This window comes from Petromyzon marinus, chromosome 75 (genome assembly GCF_048934315.1).
Source record: "Petromyzon marinus isolate PM22_M1 ecotype Great Lakes invasive population chromosome 75, UKy_Petmar_22M1.pri1.0, whole genome shotgun sequence".
Classification (NCBI taxonomy): Eukaryota; Metazoa; Chordata; class Hyperoartia; order Petromyzontiformes; family Petromyzontidae; genus Petromyzon; species Petromyzon marinus.
In genome coordinates this window covers 2,295,813-2,314,996 of record NC_133741.1, presented here as the reverse complement: position 1 = coordinate 2,314,996, position 19,184 = coordinate 2,295,813, and the positions used below count along the sequence as shown (strand labels likewise).

At 44.0% G+C, this 19,184-nt stretch overlaps 1 protein-coding gene across 3 annotated transcripts; it reads left to right on the top strand.

Annotated features, from left to right (window-relative positions):
- Positions 1-2,581: 2,581 nt before the first annotated feature.
- On the top strand, positions 2,582-18,928 carry LOC116957499 (uncharacterized). Of its 3 annotated transcripts, none has more exons than XM_032979682.2 (3): positions 2,588-2,689; positions 10,790-10,879; positions 16,217-18,928. In XM_032979682.2, exon 3 carries the CDS (start codon positions 16,333-16,335, stop codon positions 18,598-18,600), a length of 2,268 nt encoding a protein of 755 aa, XP_032835573.2. In that variant the 5' UTR covers positions 2,588-2,689; positions 10,790-10,879; positions 16,217-16,332; the 3' UTR covers positions 18,601-18,928. The 3 variants fall into 3 exon arrangements, with proteins under 3 accessions (XP_032835572.2, XP_032835573.2, XP_075912376.1); XM_076056261.1 differs by lacking the exon at positions 10,790-10,879 and adding an exon at positions 15,245-15,373 and having other exon boundaries at positions 2,592-2,689; XM_032979681.2 differs by lacking the exon at positions 10,790-10,879 and having other exon boundaries at positions 2,582-2,689.
- The last annotated feature ends 256 nt before the right edge of the window (positions 18,929-19,184 follow it).

The following is a 19,184-nucleotide window of genomic DNA, read 5'->3' as shown; positions in this document are numbered from 1 at the left end:
TTCGAGGGTCGGCCGCCGGAACTGAGTCTACAAACAGAGGGGATAAAGGTACTGGGGGTGTTCTTCTGTGGGGATAGGATGGGGGAAAATAACTGGGAGAAGGGGGTGAGGAAGGCAAAGGGCTGTCTGGGTAAGTGTGCTGGGAGGCGGCTCACGATGGCCGGTAGGATTATGGTGGTAATGACAGAAATATTACCATCCCTAAACTACTTGGCGCAGGTTTCCCCGCCAGGTGGGAGGGAGGCTAAGGCCTTGACCTCGGCGATTTTCAGGTTTATCTTGGGGGGAGGGATGGAGAGGGTGAGGAGGGCTGCGGTGTGTCTGCAGGACGGGAATGGGGGGAGGGGTGCCCCAAATGTGGGGTATACCCTGCAATCGACTTTTGTCTGCAACGCGCTGCGGCTGTTTTTCTCTGCGGAGCCGCGGGGCAAGGCAGCGTGCTATATGAAGTATCGGCTGACGTGGCGGTTGCCGGGGCTCGGGATGACTGAGATAGGAAGGAGCTCTCCTTTGGACTGGCCGGGGGGCTGGGTCAGCGACGTGGTGGGGAGCTACGTCGGGCAGCACGGCCTGAACTGGTGGGGGGGCCGGTGGGCTCCCAGGGAAGTGCGGGCTGCGGCGGAGAAGGAGGAGACCTGTGACGAGGTGGCCGGTGCGAGGAGGGAGATGCACGGGAAGATTTGGAGGAATGTGCTGTCGGCAGCGCTCACGAAGGAGCAGAGGGACCTGTCATGGCTGGCTGTCCGGGACAAGTTGGAGACGCGGGGTTTCTTGTACAGCCGCCAAATGGCGCATACCCCCAAGTGTCCGAGGGGCTGCAACGCAGACGAAACTGCATCGCATGTGATGGTGGCGTGCCCTTTTGCCCAGGAGGTCTGGAAGATGAGTAAGCCGTTGCTGGCCCGTTTCGCGCTGTCGAGGGTGACGGCACGGGACGTCATGTGGGGAGAGCTGTGGGGGTGGGGAGGGAGGACAGGGACCAGGTGTGGGCTGTAATAGGAGCGACGAAGGAGGCGCTGTGGAAAGCGCGAAAGAAGGAGCTGGAGGGGTCCCTGATGTCCCCGTTGGAGACATGTTATGTTGCGAGGAGATTGTTGGAAAGGGTGGTGTAGGTGGACCGGGTGAAAATGGGGCGCGATGCCGCAAGGGAACGATGGAAGTGACCGCTGCCCAGGGTGGGCTAGGGCGGCCGGGGGGGGGGGGGCCTCGCCGGCGTCCGGGGGTGAAGGGGTGCGTGGCAGGAAGGAGAGGCTGCCCCTCCAGTGCTGTGGCAGGGGTGACTCCAGTCACATGGGTCGGTGGCCGAGCGGGGCCTTCATGGCGCGAGCGAGGGGGCGGCCCCTCGGTCTTTGCTTTGTTTTGTTTTTGTTGTCTCCGCTGAGATACTGAATAAAATTTAAAAACCGTAATTACCAGCAAAACGTCGTACTCAAAAATTGTAAATGTTGTGAATTCACTCAACACACCGATGGGCTAAAGTAGTGAACTATTTGTCTTTTGTCAACGTGACACTTTTTTACTGATTGGCCGTGTCGGGTGGTGGAGGGTTACGACACATTTAAAAATAATGCGATCTAACTCAAACACGTTTATTATGAATAATATTGGTCGCGAAAGCCTACGTGTTAAAAAGATGGGTACAATATTAGCAATGATTGGAAGGACGTTATTAACCAGTTTAGGTCATAACTGGCTGTGATGTTCCTATCCTACCTACCTATGTTAGCAGTTATTTTCGACTCTTTGAGTTACATTCACTAACACAGCCAACCTTCCGGTGTGTTAGTAAATAGCGGCTTGCCATTGCATCGTCTGGGCCCTAGCCGAGCTTGGCCCCCGCCGAGCTTACATTTACACGCAAATTTCTCTCTCCTACACGCTCCTACATTAACATTAGCTGCCCCGCCCATCTCTAAACCTTTATAAACAGCTCTCTGATTGGTGTAGACTTACTGCCGGTGTCGGAGCCTTCTCCTACATTAACATTAGCTGCTCCGCCCATCTCTAAACCTTTATAAACAGCCTGCCTCAACAGATTTCCCTCTTTTTCACCTTAAGACGATTGCTTGTGTTGCGATCGAAACGTCGGGATTTAGATTTTTGTTATTTTTTTTTCTATCTACGTGGCTTTACCGAAAGACCCAAAGAATCTGAATTCCTGCAGTCACGAAAGCTTTAAGTCAAGATTTGTTTTAATTCATTCCGTCTTGAATGCGTTGTCAGCAGACATGCATTGCCCATCTAATATATGGGCAGTGATAAAATTAACATAATATATTCATATTCTTAGTTCTTTCGGTAAAGTCACGTTGAAGGGAAACAATAAGTCACGTTGAAGGGAAATAATAAAAAATATATATAACAAAATATATATTTTATATTATATATGTTATATTTATATATTTTATTAATAACAAAAAAGAGTAAAATATATATTTTGCTATATATTTATTAATTTATTATTTCCCTTCAACGTGACTTTACCGAAAGAACTAAGAATATGAATCACTGCAGTCACGAAAGCTTTAAATCAAAATATAATGTATTCGGTTAAAGCACTCAGTGGGCAGAGATTGGGGTATGTTATTCGTTGGTGACGTCATGTCATCTCCACCGCCGCGAATCTTCCGCGTGACGTCACGAAATGCCAAGAGCTCCTCCTGGATGCGTTGCTCGCGAATGATCCGAGGTGAGAAATTCCCATCGTGATGTTGGTTGTTGTTGTTGTTCACCCAGGTACAGCCTCGCTTCTTCCCTCTCTCTCTCGCGTAGCGATATTAATTGAGGAGCGGCAAGTATGGAATCGATGTCCAGGTTGGAACGTTACTACGTGGGGCCGAGCCATGCAGGCCTTGCCTCCTGCCCTTGCCTGACTGACTTTGCTTTGATTCTCTTAAGTTTAATTTGTCTTCACCTGGCTGACTACTTCACCTCTCAGAGTCTCCTTACTCTCGGTCAGGTTTGTTTTGCTTTCAGGGGATGGGGGGAGGCGATGCTTCTGCGCGTATTCCCGATTGAGTAATCTGCAGGCCGCTTGTCAACACTGGAATATTCGGACGATACCAGTCCAGACGTTTAATTTTAGTCGGAATGAGACGTCAAAGCATTACACAATTACACTCGCCCACCAACACGCTCACCCACACGCTCCCACTCATACACTTACTCAACCCACTGTTAGCGAGCATCTATGAAGGCCGGCACGGCACACGAGGCTGAGTCGACCTCGGGGAGGCCTAGGACCAGTTCAGATATTCGTCGCTGGCGTTGGCTGTGAGCGGAATTCTAACCCGGGTCGCCGCGTTTGTGGCACAGCGCGCTAACCACTAAATTGTCACTCATTCATCCACCTACTGAACCACTCGCCCACCCACACACACTAACCACCCTCCCACTCTAACCCACCCTCCCACTCAAGCACACACTCATCTATCCACACACTCTTACCACTGACCGTCCCACTCGCCCACACTCGCTTGCCCACTCACACTCATCCACCCACTCGCCCACTCTCCCACTCATAAACTCACAATCAGAAGTTTATTACCCAAGTAAAGTCCATTGAGATAAGAAGCTCTTTTTCAAGGGCAACTCGGCCGGCAAACATTGAAGCATTCCTTAATTACATATTTACAAAAACAAACTTAATAATAAGAGCAATTATATTTTGATTTAAAGCTTTCGTGACTGCAGTGATTCATATTCTTGGTTCTTTCGGTAAAGTCACGTTGAAGGGAAACAATAAATTAATGAAAATATTTTTATATTTATATATTTATTATTTTATTGTTTCCCTTCAACGTGACTTTACCGAAAGAACCAAGAATAAGAGCAATTATGTTATCCATAAGAGGTGTTTAGGTTAGATTGCGTAAATATTAATGTATCGTTAAACCCGCCACAACCCAACACATCCAATTAGTGAGGTTTGTCACGTAAACAAAACAATGTTCCAACCTGGACAGATTAAGTGCTTGCCGCTACTCAATTGATATCGCTACGAGAGAGAGGGAAGAAGCGAGGCTGTACCTGGGTAAACAACAACTAATATCACAATGTGAACTTCTCACCTCGGATCCTAGTGAGTGGCACGCAGACCGAAACAGAAGGATTTCTCTATAATACGGGTTTTTTGGGTTAGATCGCGTAAATCTGCCCACCACTCAGCCAATTAGTAAGGTTTGTCACGTAAAAAGAACATGCCAATTCATTACTTGTACAGCAAAGTGTTGGAGAGCCAAGCCACAGCATTTACAATCTGAGTACGATGTTTTGCCAGTAATTACAACTAGCTTCATCAGACGATAGCCAGATTTGTGGAAAGTCCACCTGTTTCGTTCCTTAAATAGAGGCGTAGTTGTGATGATAACACTTGTGAGCTCTTGTGTAAATTGGGGGGGGGGGTGGATTAATGAATCAACGTGCATTATGCATGCGCATTATACGAGCCCATTGATCTTGTACTTCCTGTCCAGTGTGTGCACAAAAATAGCCCGACCAATGGTAATCCCTATTGAAGTATGGTGGCCTGTATAGGCATGCATTTTAAAAAATGTATTATTTGATGATTCACTTGCAAGCAGCACTAAGTCTGTAGCTATCCGAACAGTTAACATTTTTATTCTCTCAATTTCGATTGATTTTCTAATTCGATAGATTATCTAATTAGTCTTGATCATTTGGCACGTGATAAATAACACTAGACTACAGCCAAAATGCTTCCGAAATCAATCTAGTCCAACTTTACTAATTCTGGGTCACTGAGAATAAAAATGATGCTTAAAATTGTTGATTGGCTCTAGTTTTCAAGATATGCTGCTGGGTCAGTATATATGACCCTTGACTTGGGAATGGCGGAGGATAAGTGAGTTATAAAGGGAAGGGACCTCAATTTAAACCGGAAATGACTAAAATACATCTTTGACTGGATCTATAAATTAATCTATGACTGGGTTTGGACAGTACTTGCTTTTTGAGCAAAACAATGATTGATGCAATCTGAACCTGGTATTGTGCCATACATTATATGAATTGCATCGTGTTATTCCGAGAAGCCATGGATGATGCAATCATAACTAGCCTTTCATCCCTCTGCTGAATAAATTGCTCTATATCAGCTCTATAAATCATGCAGTGTCGTGCTTTCTTATTTGTCAGTGTTTGATTTTGGAAAGGGACACATTTCTGTTTAGCCAAAGGGAGCAGATATGCCTTGTACTTGTGTGAACAAAGCAGATCACTTCTGCTATGTTTGTGGTGACATGACTTTTGCATCACAAAAGCACAGTATAACCACTATGGTTAAGAAAGCCTATCACCTTTATTGTGGCTGCAAATTGTAGATCAGGACAAAACGTGGGTCCCACACATATGCTGCAACAGAATCATTATCACTTGAGTCAGTCCAGGAAGAGGATTAAACTTTTGGTCCTGAACCATCACGGTCACATGATCCAGAATTTCTCCTATCCTCCTCTGAACCACACCTCATAACACAAGGGGAACTGAAGGACCTTGTCAGGGATTTGGAACTACCCAAGAGTAAGGCAAATCTGTTGGGCTCCAGATTGCAGCAGTGGAATCTCCTGGCAGGTGATGTTAGGGTTACCATGTTCCATAACCGTCAAAAGGATCTTGTCCCATTCTTCATGAAAGATATGGTCTTGTAGCCTGCAACAACATCGATGGTGTGATGGCAGCCCCCAACATCTTTCATGATCCAGATGAGTGGAGACTGTTAATTGATTAATCGAAGATGAGTCTTAAAGTTGTTTTGCTGCGTAATGGCAATTTTTTTACATCAATTCCAACTGGTCATGCAGTCCATATGAAGGAAACCTATGACAACATGAAACAACTTTGAAGGTGCATAAACTATGACCAACATCAGTGGCAGCTTTGTGGCGATTTGAAGGTTCTAGATTTGAAGGTTTCGTGACTGCAAGCATTCATACTCTGTGTTTTTTTTCGGTAAAGTAACGTAGGTAAAATAAAAGAAAACTAAATTAAAACACGACGTTTTGGAGGCAACACAAACTTCCGTGTTCAGGTGGAACAGTCACAGCCGAATATCTGTGTCAAGTGGACAGCTCTGAGACGGCCGGGATTATATACAGGTTAAGGGGGGGGGGAAGAGCCAAGAAGGGACGTGGGTGGGGGGGAGGGCTGAGTTAAGCCGCCTTTGGTTATGCTGCAGGGGGTTCGGGGGGGGAGATTCACGAGTACACGCAACCCACTGAAAGCAATGGAAATGGCTGTACAATTATAAGGCAGACAAACTTTGACTTGGTTTATAACATCTTTTCAATGGTTGATGCTGCAGGGGGTTCGGGGGAAGAGATGCACGAGTACATACAACCCACTGAGAGCAATGGCTGCACATTTATAAGGCGGCTAACGTTTGACTTGATTTATAACACCTTTCCAATGGTTGCTCAATTTGAAACCATCCTCTCGGTTGAAGTTGTGTCTGTGTTTGTATATCTGGATGGCTTCGTGGACAAATCTCTGGTAATAACCAGGAGGTTTGCAGATAACTTTGGTATCAGAGAAGGCAATGTCATGAGAACCCGCTGTGTTGAAACAATCAGCCACGGCCGAAGAATTCGTTCTGCCGTGTTTCAAATATGATTTGTGCTCGCGGATTCGGTCAGAAATATGTCGTTTCGTCTCCCCGATATAGCAGTCACCGCGGGTACAACTCAATTTGTAAACACCGGGGTACTGTAAGTCAGGAATGACATCCTTTACGGATGGGATCAGATCACGGATTTTGTGTACTGTATTGAACCGGACCTGGATCTTGTGTTTGTTTAAAACTTTTGGAAATCTTTTTAGTAACACCTGCTATGTATGGTAATGTGATGATTTTGATCGGAGTATCAGGTGGTTGTTTCTGTATGGTGGGAGAAACAGCTTGGCGGATGGTACGGTCAGAGTATCCGTTCATCTTGAGGGCCAGATGTACATGTTTTAATTCACTGGCCAGGTGGTGTTGGTCAGAAATGCAATGAGCCCTATGGTATAATGTTTTGATGAGAGAGTTCTTTTGAGTCGGGTGGTGGTGGGAATCAGGCTTCAAGTAGGAGGCTGTGTGGGTGGACTTCCTGTAAACAGAATGTCCCAAAGAGCCATCAGTCCTCTCAAACAGAACATCCAAGAATGGCAGCTTGCCATCTTTCTCCACTTCCATGGTGAATTTGATGGATGGGTGTCTGGAATTGTAGTCTAGGAAATGGTTCAATGCTGGGAGGCCATGTGGCCAAATGATGAAAGTGTCATCCACATATCGCTTCCACAGGGAAGGATGAAGGGTGTATGTCTGGATGGCGTCTGATTCAAATTTCTCCATGAAAACATTGGCTATCGCTGGTGACAAGGGGGAGCCCATAGGGGTACCCTCATTTTGTTTGTAGAAAGTACCATTCCAGGTAAAGTAAGTGTTGGTCAGGCAGTGCCTAACCAGCGCAGGGACATCAGGGTTCTGTCCATGTTGGACCAAGTCTTCAATTATTGTTATGGTGTCAGGTACTGGGACCTTGGTAAACAGAGAGACCACATCAAAGCTGACGAAGATATCGTCAGAAGACAGTGCAATGTCCTTGACCATCGAAACCAATTTGGTTGAGTTAAGTACTGCTGAGGTGGTCTTGCCAGTGAAGGTAAGCAGAGTGTCCGATAAAAAAACGGGCTAGTTTGTAGGTAGGAGAGTTGATCGTGGACACGATGGGTCGTAGTGGGGTACCTTCTTTATGGATCTTGGGAAAACCATAGAATCTGGGAGGTCTTGCAGCCAAGGGTTTTATGGAGGAAGTTTGGATGGTTCGATCAAGGAAGTCGAACTAGTGATGATCTTGTTGGTTTTTATCGTTAGGCTGTTAGTAGGATCACTTTTAATTTTTGAGTAGCTTCCATCATTGAGTAGGTCCTGGATTTTGTTGTATGCATTTTTATCCATAATGAAAGTGGCATTGCCTTTGTCGGCCGAGAGGATGACTATATCATCCCTCTTTTTAAATTCGCGAGTTCAGAGCGCTCGTTTTTGCTGATGTTGCTAATGGGTTCCTTAGCATTCTTAAGAATAGTGGCTATCTCAGCTCTCGCAACGTCTGCTTGGATGTGTCCTATGCCTTTGAGGGCTACATCGACCTGAGAGATGATATCCTCTACTGGTATATGTTTAGGGGTGACAGCGAAATTTAGTCCTTTAGCCAGTACCGTTTTCAGATTGTCCGAAATCGGGATGTTACTCTGATTAATAACGATTTTGTTAGCGTCCAGTTTTGTGATGTGTGGTCCTGGATTCCTCTTTGATAGGAGGTTGAATTTAGCGATCACGTTATCCCTGCATTTGACTGACAGTGAATCAGCAGAGGCAGCAGTCATGTCAACGTGGTTCCAATCACAACGGGACATTTTTTGTGTTAACATTAAACGAGATTTTAGGAGAGTCCTGTCCAAACTATCAAGTTCAAATTGGAGCACTCTGATTCTTTCTGAGATAAGTGATCGGCTAGCCTTAAACAGAATCCGTTTAGAGTTCGGTGAAGATACAACAGCAGATGCGAGTGTGAAAGCGATGGGTATTACCTTGTCACGGCATCTTTTGAGGAAGGTTAGCGTCTCGAGCTGTGACTTCTTATCTCGTCTGTTAAAAGCTCTAACAGATAGGTGGAAATCCTCCCCGTAGAGGCCATTAATTCTAGATTTGAAGCTTTTGTGACTGCAAGGATTCATACTCTTGTTGTCGCGGATTTGAAGGTTGTTGCTCTCTTGGATACACAAAGTACTGCTGTTTTCTCTGCAAATGGGATAGTTGCCTGAAAGATTCCCACTACATCAAATAGATTGGCCACTCTGACAGTCATTGGAGCCTGAGAGGATATGTGTTCAGCATCCACCACTTGTTGAATCAAGGAAGATTTTGTTACCACCCTTACACATCAAGCTGGGTCTGATGAAGAACTTTGTCAAAGCCATGGACAAAACAAGCAGCTTTCAAGTACTTCCGTAGAAAATTTCCAAGGTTAAGTGAAGCTAAGATGAAGGAAGGTGCTTTTGTTGGTTCTCAGATTCGGGAACTTCTTTGAGATTATTAATTTGACGGTGCACTGCGTGGCAAGGAAAAGACAGCATGGAAAGCCTTCCAGTTAGGGGCAACAATTTTTTTGGAAACAAAGCAGACAACTCCAGGGAGTTGGTGGAAAACCTCCTCAAAGCCTTGGTTGCAACATGTCACTAAAGATACATTTGTTGCACTCTCATCTAGATTTTTTTTCCCACCAAACTGCGGAGCAGGGAGCAACGAGCATGGCGAGCGATTTCACCAGGACATTGCAAAAATGGAGAAACGCTATCAGGGCAAATGTAGCCCATCAATGCTTGCAGACTTGCTGGACAGTGACAAGAGATGCTCCATTTAAAGAATACAAGAGACAAGTCAAGACGCACTGAGTAGACACTGAATAAGGACTAAGCTATGTGGTTATACATAATAGTTTTTTGCCTTTTGTTTCGTAATACATTTTATGTATATAACCCTTTTGCTGATTTTTAAAGTGTTATATGAACAGGACAGGTGACCTGTTATAATGTAAAGCAACCATAAACACATGAAAAGACCGAGGTTTACAATTTATGAGTAGAACTCTACTATATACACAATGTACATAGACGTCAAATAAAAAAAATATATCTTGGGAACAGTAGCCAATAAGTTGTTTTAATTGTCATGTTTGAAATCAGTACATCAAAATCCATAACAAACAGCACATTTCATCTCTGAAGCAGATGACGTCTAAAAAATTGTTGACCAGTTTAATCAGCACGAGACTAAAAGAACAGCAAAGAAATATTAAATGCTCCCAAATACAACTGTCAGCAGTAGCAGAACACGAGTGCCAACAAGGACACTCAGTTGATTTTCATGATGTTGAAGTTCTGTGCAAACCTAGCTACTACTGGCCAGACAAAGTGCAGATCTGTTAACAAATAGCCTGGTAAATAAATATAACACTTGTAACTAATGCAGACTTGATGCGTGTGGTAAAATATACCACCAGAATGTGTGGTTAATGCAGACTTGCAAGTGGTGTCTGTTTGCAAATTGGATGTATGTACTTCATTTCTAAACATTTTTTTAATTGCTTATCTATAATCTATTTTGTTTTCCTGTCTTACCCAACCATGTTTTTTTTGTTGTAAAAACTCATTCACCCACTAGCTCAGAACCAGGGTAGATGGCCAAACTATGCGGGGGTAAAGGCCAGTTTGAAGTGGTGAGTTTTCAAGACAGATTTAATTATATTTAATGACTCTGCCTTACTAATCAGGCTGACCGCTTCATTTGACCAGAGTGGTGAACCTGGAATGCTGGATTGGTGACGTTTGCAAGGCAGTGGGTTCAGCCTGCTTGAATAGTGCGTGGGCAAAACCTGCCCTGTCACTGAGAAAGGAGGCAGACTGACCAGTAGCTTCCAAAGTCGATGTGGGTGCCCTTGTCCTTATACAGCCAAAGCTCGCTTAGCGCTCCTCCAGATGTGTTGTTCCTGGAGAATTGAGCGCCAATCGATCAGTGCTACAAGGGGTCATCATAAGCCCATTGTATACTACATAGGGATGCGTTCCTGACAATGTTATAGCTTTAGTATGAATAATATGAGGGCTTCATTGGGGTATCGGCAATAGCACTAATAATAGAAATACTAAACATTTAATAAAAATAACGATTTATAACATGAGTATTATGTCCTATACTTACGAGTGCATTCTACTTTACTCATCCTCTAAGGTAATGGAGGGAGACAAGGTTGAAGGAGCTGCTGCACTTCTAGTCTGGGTCATTCTTAGAGAAAGGCTTCAGGACCTCCCTGATCTCTGGGTGAGGAGTCTGTGACTCTGTGTGATGAGTTTGTGGGTCTCTGGGTGATGAGTTTGTGTTAGTCTATGGCTCTTTGTGGCCATTTTATGGATCTTGCTGTTAGTATAACATCAAGCCCTTAATCCAGACACAGTCTGAATCATTGGATTGCGAGCCTGGCCTTGCGCATCCGTCGGCGTGCAGACGCGTGGATCACTGATGGTGACCTTTTCCCTGGCGGTCAGGATGAGAGGATGGGCTGGTATGCGTGCAGGAGTGGTTCATTACACAGTCCCTGGTGCGTTGACCAGCATCGTCTGGAAGCCTCTGACTGCCAGTCCTGCTACAGTTGTCTCTACTCTCTTGTTCTACAACTGTATCTAATACTTTGGACTGAACCTCAGCCACAACTGCTTTATTTTCCTGATATACAGAATTTAAATCTACTTCCAACTCGACCTTTCTACGTGTGGCAATAGCAGCTGCCACACATTCTTACTCAATGCGGGTTCTTTTTAGCTTCATGGCTGCCTCCCTTACACTATCGGGGGCGCGCATGCGTGCAGCCTCTGCTTTAGCACTTTCCATGGTATCATCTGCACCAGTCTTCGATATGTTTGATTTCAGTGGTTTTTCAAGATTTTGCAGCGTGCTTCGAGGAACCAACTCTCAGCCTTTTTGATTCCTGTCCAAAGCATGTTTCCACCTCCATGTTTGACGGTGGGGATGGTGTTCTTGGGTTCATAGGCAGCATTCCTCCTCCACACACGGCGAGTTGAGTTGATGCCAAAGAGCTCCATGTTGGTCTCATCTGACCACAACACTTTCACCCAGTTGTCCTCTGAATCATTCAGATGTTCATTGGCAAACTTCAGACGGGCATGTATATGTGCTTTCTTGAGCAGGGGGACCTTGCGGGCGCTGCAGGATTTCAGTCCTTCACGGCGTAGTGTGTTACTAATTATTTTCTTGGTGACTATGGTCCCAGCTGCATTGAGATCACTGACAAGATCCTCCCGTGTAGTTCTGGGCCGATTCCTCACCGTTCTTATGATTATTGCAACTCCACGAGGTGAGATCTTGCATGGAGCCCCAGGCCGAGGGAGATTGACAGTTCTTTTGTGTTTCTTCCATTTGCAAATAATCGCACAAAATGTCACCTTCTCACCAAGCTGCTTGGCAATGGTCTTGTAGCCCATTCCAGCCTTGTGTAGGTCTACAATCTTGTCCCTGACATCCTTGGAGAGCTCTTTGGTCTTGGCCATGATGGAGAGTTTGGAATCTGATTGATTGATTGCTTCTGTGGACAGGTGTCTTTTATACAGGTAACGAGCTGAGATTAGGAGCACACTCTTAAAGGGAGTGCTCCTAATCTCAGCTAACAAGCACTCCCTTTAAGAGTGTACTCCTAATCTCAGCTCGTTACCTGTATAAAAGACACCTGGGAGCCAGAAATCTTTCTGATTGAGAGGGGGTCAAATACTTATTTCCCTCATTAAAATGCAAATCAATTTATAACATTTTTGACATGCGTTTTTCTGGATTTTGTTGTTGTTATTCTGTCTCTCACTGTTCAAATAAACCTACCATTAAAATTATAGACTGATAATTTCTTTGTCAGTGGGCAAACGTACAAAATCAGCAAGGGATTAAATACTTCTTTCCTTCACTCTAGCCCGTAAGTGTCCACTGCACATTCTGTCAATATGTTCCACTTTCCTCTGTCTTATGCCAATATGCTCAAGAAGTGCACAACTTTCTGGCACCAATCTTTTAAGCCATTCTATGTAAGGTCTTCCTCTTTCCGGTTCCTTCAATTTTTCCGAGCAACACACTTTGAAATTTACTGGATAGTGCCAGTTTCCTTCTCATCAGTGCCTACATCAATCAGGTATTCTGTGTGAAAACTTTTTCCTAGTTCTACTTTAGTCACAAGTTAGTTGCAGTACGTATCCTCTAGTACAGTAAGGTCTCAGAGTATGAGGGCTCAGTATGCGGACCCAATCATATGTGACCGACTACGATTCATACTTACACTTGTGACTTGTACTTTTGCGACAAGTACGGGGTTAGAAGCGAGTCAAATCACCCCGCCATCATGTGAACATGTATTTTGACAGCGTGTAACTGTATCGCCTGCACAAGAAACGAGTTCACTCAGCTAGCATCATATACAGTACACTCAAACAGGCGAACCTCAACTTAGGCGAATTCGCGCTTACACCGTGGTACTTTGAGGCCTTACTGTAATATATTTCGAGTCACAATATTTTCTCTGCCAGTCGTTTTCATGTCTAAGTCTCACAGGCATGCAACGCTGTACTAAACAAGCATGTTCTTAAGGTGTTCAGTTTACTCTTGTTGCTGATTTACTTGCTGCTCCAGATTTCATTAAAGCCTGCCATTACTCCTTTCGCCTTTGCGATCCTCGCTCTTATGTCTTTTGTGCAGTCGTCCCATGTCTGTAGACTTCCAAAGTATACACATTACTTTTCATTCCCAATCTTGCTGCTTTCTAGTATTACTTCTTTCTCAATGTCCTCCCATCCTAATGCCATCATATTTGTTTTTTCTACATTAATCTTCAGTCCTGCCTCCTTTTCTGGCATATTCAGCATATGCACACTTTACTGCAGTAATGCGCAGCTTTTTTCCATCAGATCTGTGTTGTTAGCGAATCTCAGGTTATTAATTTTTTTCCTTGCACAGATATTCCTGTGCCGTTTTTCGGAATGGCATCCATCACTCTTTCCATGTATGTGACAAAGTTGTTTAGTGATAGTGGATCTCCATGTCTATTGTTGTTGGGAACATTCTGATATTTCCTGTCCAAACTTTAATGGTCCAAATTTTACTGCTGACTTTGACCTCTCACCTATGTCCTGCAGAATCTGCGGAATCAATATTTTTCCTACTCTGTATGATCCTAATATTGCCCACGTTTTAGCTGGCTTTGTCGAATCGAATGGTTTCTCGAACCAGATGAAACAGTTGTAAACCAGCCTATTCTTTATCTTTGCTTTCTCTGCTATGAACCTTAACATCAACATGTGATGGACTGTTCCTATTTTTCCTGAACCTTGCCTGTTCATCTGCCAAATAATCCTGCGGTTTTAATTGATTTAATAGTACTATTATTAGTATCTTCCCCATTAAGCTCATTTGTGCGATGGTTCTATAATTTTTACCCTCCGTGAGATCTCCTTTCTTGAGTATTGTCACAAGTTTGGGTTTTGCCCACTCCGGTATTTCCTTTCTCTCCATACTTTATTGCATAGCTCATGGACTTATTTTATAAGTTCCTTCCCTCCAGATTTGATCATTTCTCTACTCATTGCGTCCACGAATAAACTCTTGTTTTTCTTGAGATGTTTTTTGGCTTTTCTACTTAAAAGATGTCATCATTTGTAGCATTCCTTGGTGGTGGGGATATCTTTTCAAATTCATCCAGCAGCTCATTATTCTCTTATACAAATTGCTGCAATACTCAGTCCATATATTTTTAGTCTTTTTATAAAACATTTTTTGCCTTGGTTTCACTTCCTATTCGGGCTCTGGACTAGTTTTTCCAATTCCATGGTCTTGTGTTCTCCATGCTTTACATTGCACTACATGTAATGTGTATTTGTACAGCCAACAGGTGGGATGTACAGTAGGCTTGCACAGAAAGCTGCTATTATGTAAAATTAATAAAACAATGTCAGGCTAAGATCACTTATATCAGACTCAAATTGATTAAAAACAAACAAATACAACAGGCTGGCCCGATATTAAACATTCGTAAATATGTTTACCCAGGAAAGCCTCGATTGTTTATTTTGTGTGATATCAATTTCGTAACTGAATCGATGTCCAGTTTGTAATATGAAAACATTACGATGTGGGGTTTGGCTATGCAGGTCTTGTCTGCTAAGCTTGCCCACTGTCTGTTTTCTCTTGGAATTAGTCTCAGCCTGGGTTATTGCTTTACCTCAATGAGGAGATCTTTGCTGAGTCTCAAGACTCGTTTTCAGGAGGGTTCTGCCAAGGTTGTTGCAGTAGGCAGAAATTACACTGAATGTAATCTCAATTGAGTCATCCAGGTAATTATTTCACCAGTGGGATCTTTTGGGTCAAACCAACTACAGTAAAACCTTGGATTGCGAGCATTATTCGTTCCGGAAACGTGCTTGTTATCCAAAGCACTCGTATATCAAAGCACTCGTACATCAGTTGCGATCACGTGACGCTCGGCAGACAAAGCGTATACGTACTACTCGTATTGCAAGACCTCGCTCGTTTATCAAATTAAAATGTATTTAAACATTTTTTGCTCATCTTGCAAAACACTCGCAGATCAAGTTACTCACAATCCAAGGTTTTACTGTACGTTGTTTTTGGGTTTAGCTGCAAGACACCAGAAAACCTGGATGAATCCCATGCAACATAGGAGAAGAACATACAAACTACACTCCCTCACACACAAGATAAAGACAAAGACAAAGATGCACCCTACAACTTGAACAGACTGTTGAGGCAAGTACTGTTAGCGACCACCTATGAAGGGCGAAATGACACACCAGGAGGGTGGGTGGCCAGAAACACGCCCGACTGCTGTTGTCTCTGGCCGTCTGTAGACCATGAGTGTGTCATTGTGTCTCTGTGCGTATGAGCAGGGGGCAATGTGGGGAGCGGTGACGCATTGCTTCATGCACTTTGCAACTAACTCTTTGGAGTTTGATTCCCACTCTTAGCCAACATTGGTGGCAGTGAATAGGTAAACTGGTCCTGGGCCTCCCATGGTTTGACTTAGCCTTAAATGATTACCTCTTGCAGTTTGGAAACATCATTGATAGAGACAATGACAGCCGGGTGTGGTTCTGGCCACACCACATCCTATTAATGCCATGCCAGCATTAATAGGTGCTGGTTATCAGCACTTGCATCAACAGGATATTTTGTCTCAGTGTACTTTGTTTTCGAGTGTGTAATGAGTACGTGTATTGTGTGTGCATGTGCTCTGGGTGTGTAATCTGGGGAGTAGTAGTGCAGTGGTTGGTGTGCTGCACTACAAACCCGGAGACACGAGTAAAATTCCCACTCACAGCCACCACCAGTGATGATTATTTGAACCATTCCTGTTGCCTCCCCTAGGTCGACTCAGATTAAAATCAGTACCTGGTGTGATGAGTAAGCATCGCCGCTAGGGAGACAAAGACACCCATTTGTGATGCTGGCCACCCACCCCCTCATTGCCTGTGTCAGCCTTCATAGGTGCTCACTAACAGCACTTGTCCCAACAGTCTTTTATGGCTATACAAGGGGATCCTTGTCTTGTGATGTGTGTATTGTGTGTAATGTGTATGTGTCTATCTGCAGAATTAATCGCATGGCGAAAAGACCCTCGACACAGCCTGGTGATAAAACACACCAATGTGACCAGTGTATACACAGCACGGATCGCAGTGGACGTTTGATGCAGCAACAGAGCACACATGGCCGAGAAGCCCTTCAAGTGCACTGTGTGTGCGAAGGCATTTGCTCGTTCAGAAAATCTTCATGCTCATCAAAGAACACACACGGGTGAGAAGCCGTTCAAGTGCACTGTGTGTGGGAAGGCATTTACTCTTTCAAAAACTCTTCATATTCATCAGAGAACACACATGGCTGAAAAGCCCTTCAAGTGCACTGTGTGCGCGAAGGCATTTGCTTGTTCAGAAAATCTTCATGGTCATCAAAGAACACACACGGGTGAGAAGCCCTTCAAGTGCACTGTGTGTGGGAAGGCATTTGCTCTTTCAAAAAATCTTCATGTTCATCAAAGAACACACACGGGTGAGAAGCCCTTCAAGTGCACTGTGTGTGGGAAGGCATTTGCTTATTCAGAAAATCTTCATGTTCATCAAAGAACACACACGGGTGAGAAGCCCTTCAAGTGCACTGTGTGTGGGAAGGCATTTGCTCTTTCAGAAACTCTTAAGAAACATAATAGAACACACACGGGTGAGAAGCCCTTCAAGTGCACTGTGTGTGGGAAGGCATTTGCTCTTTCAAAAACTCTTCATAATCATCAGAAAACACACACGGGTGAGAAGCCCTTCAAGTGCACTGTGTGTGGAAAGTCATTTGTTCGTTCAAAATCTCTTCAAATTCATCAGAGAACACACACAGGCGAGAAGCCCTTAGAGTGCACTGTGTGTGGGAAGGCATTTGTTTATTCAGAAAATCTTCATATTCATCAAAAAACACACACGGGTGAGACGCCCTTCAAGTGCACTGTGTGTGGGAAGGCGTTTGCTCATTCAAAAACTCTTCAAATTCATCAGAGAACACACACAGGCGAGAAGCCCTTCGAGTGCACTGTGTGTGGGAAGTCATTTGCTTGTTCAAAAACTCTTCATATTCATCAAAGAACACACACGGGTGAGAAGCCCTTCAAGTGCACTGTGTGTGGCAAGACATTTGCTCGTTCAGATACTCTTAAGAAACATAATAAAACACACACGAGTGAGAAGCCCTTCAAGTGCACTGTGTGTGGAAAGGCATTTGCTCGTTCAAAATCTCTTCAAATTCATCAGAGAACACACACCGGTGAGAAGCCCTTCAAGTGCAATGTGTGTGGAAAGGCATTTGCTCGTTCAAAATCTCTTCAAATTCATCAGAGAACACACACAGGCGAGAAGCCCTTAGAGCGCACTGTGTGTGGGAAGGCATTTGTTTATTCAGAAAATCTTCATATTCATCAAAAAACACACACGGGTGAGACGCCCTTCAAGTGCACTGTGTGTGGGAAGGTGTTTGCTCATTCAAAAACTCTTCAAATTCATCAGAGAACACACACAGGCGAGAAGCCCTTCGAGTGCACTGTGTGTTGGAAGGCATTTGCTTGTTCAAAAACTCTTCAGAATCATCAGAAAACACACACGGGTGAGAAGCCCTTCAAGTGCACTGTGTGTGGAAAGGCATTTGCTCGTTCAAAATCTCTTCAAATTCATCAGAGAACACACACAGGCGAGAAGCCCTTAGAGTGCACTGTGTGTGGGAAGGCATTTGTTTATTCAGAAAATCTTCATATTCATCAAAAAACACACACGGGTGAGACGCCCTTCAAGTGCACTGTGTGTGGGAAGGCGTTTGCTCATTCAAAAACTCTTCAAATTCATCAGAGAACACACACAGGCGAGAAGCCCTTCGGGTGCACTGTGTGTGGGAAGGCATTTGCTTGTTCAAAAACTCTTCATATTCATCAAAGAACACACACGGGTGAGAAGCCCTTCAAGTGCACTGTGTGCGGCAAGACATTTGCTCGTTCAGATACTCTTAAGAAACATAATAGAACACACACCAGTGAGAAGCCCTTGAAGTGCACTGTGTGTGGGAAGGAGTTTACATTATCAGGAAACCTAAAGAGGCATGAGAAGATCCACAAGGAGAAAGTGAAATCGACTTGTGAAAGTCAACGTGCTGCAATGAGCCCATCTCTCATGAAACGAGAATCAGAAGAAAATTCCAACTTGGCAACATGGCCAGGAGTGACAGTGAAATTTGAAGAAGTGACAGTGAAATGTGAAGAAGTGACGGTGAAATGTGAAGAAGTGACGGTGAAATGTGAAGATCAAGATTCGACTCCAGGACCCAATCTACAAGTGGATGGAGGCAGCGTGAAGCAGGAGGAGCCTTCCGATTCTGAGGGAGAGCGAGGCAATCCCCAGCAGTTTGTGGATGTGGAGGTGTGGATGGAGTTTTTGGACAAATCTGAGTAGGAGGGGCCAGCACGTGTAAAATGGCACCTTGGAAGATGTGTAACCTGGAGTTTGAGACGATTTTCCATAGCATCCGCCTTATTCACTGGTTTCTGTCATTTAAATAATGAATGGGGTTATAGGTGTCAGTCAATCAGAGATGGGCTTTCTGTGCATATGCAGTCATTGAGTGTCGAAGTGAAATAGTCGATATGCAAAGCATTATGCTGCCGTTTAAAACATGAATTAGGAATGTATTTTGATGGTTACGTATTAAATGAATAAGCATGAATTGTAACTGTTGGACATTACTATTAAAGTGGCTGTCAGGTGTGGCCGTGCTTTTCTGGATGCTCTCAATTTGTTTTTACGATTGCTTTTTAAATATCCTTTAAAAAAAGAAAAGGTAAGCATTTTTGTAATAGTTACATTTGGCTTCATACACTAAATATATGTTCATAATATCAAAACAATTTGATGTCAGGCCTACTTACTGCACTTGTTTTGCTTTTAATCCCTTTGGGTTTCATTTAATTGGTCTTAGCCTGATGATACTTTTTTAATTTTATATGATGGTAACAACAGGGGTCTGCAAGTCTACTGTA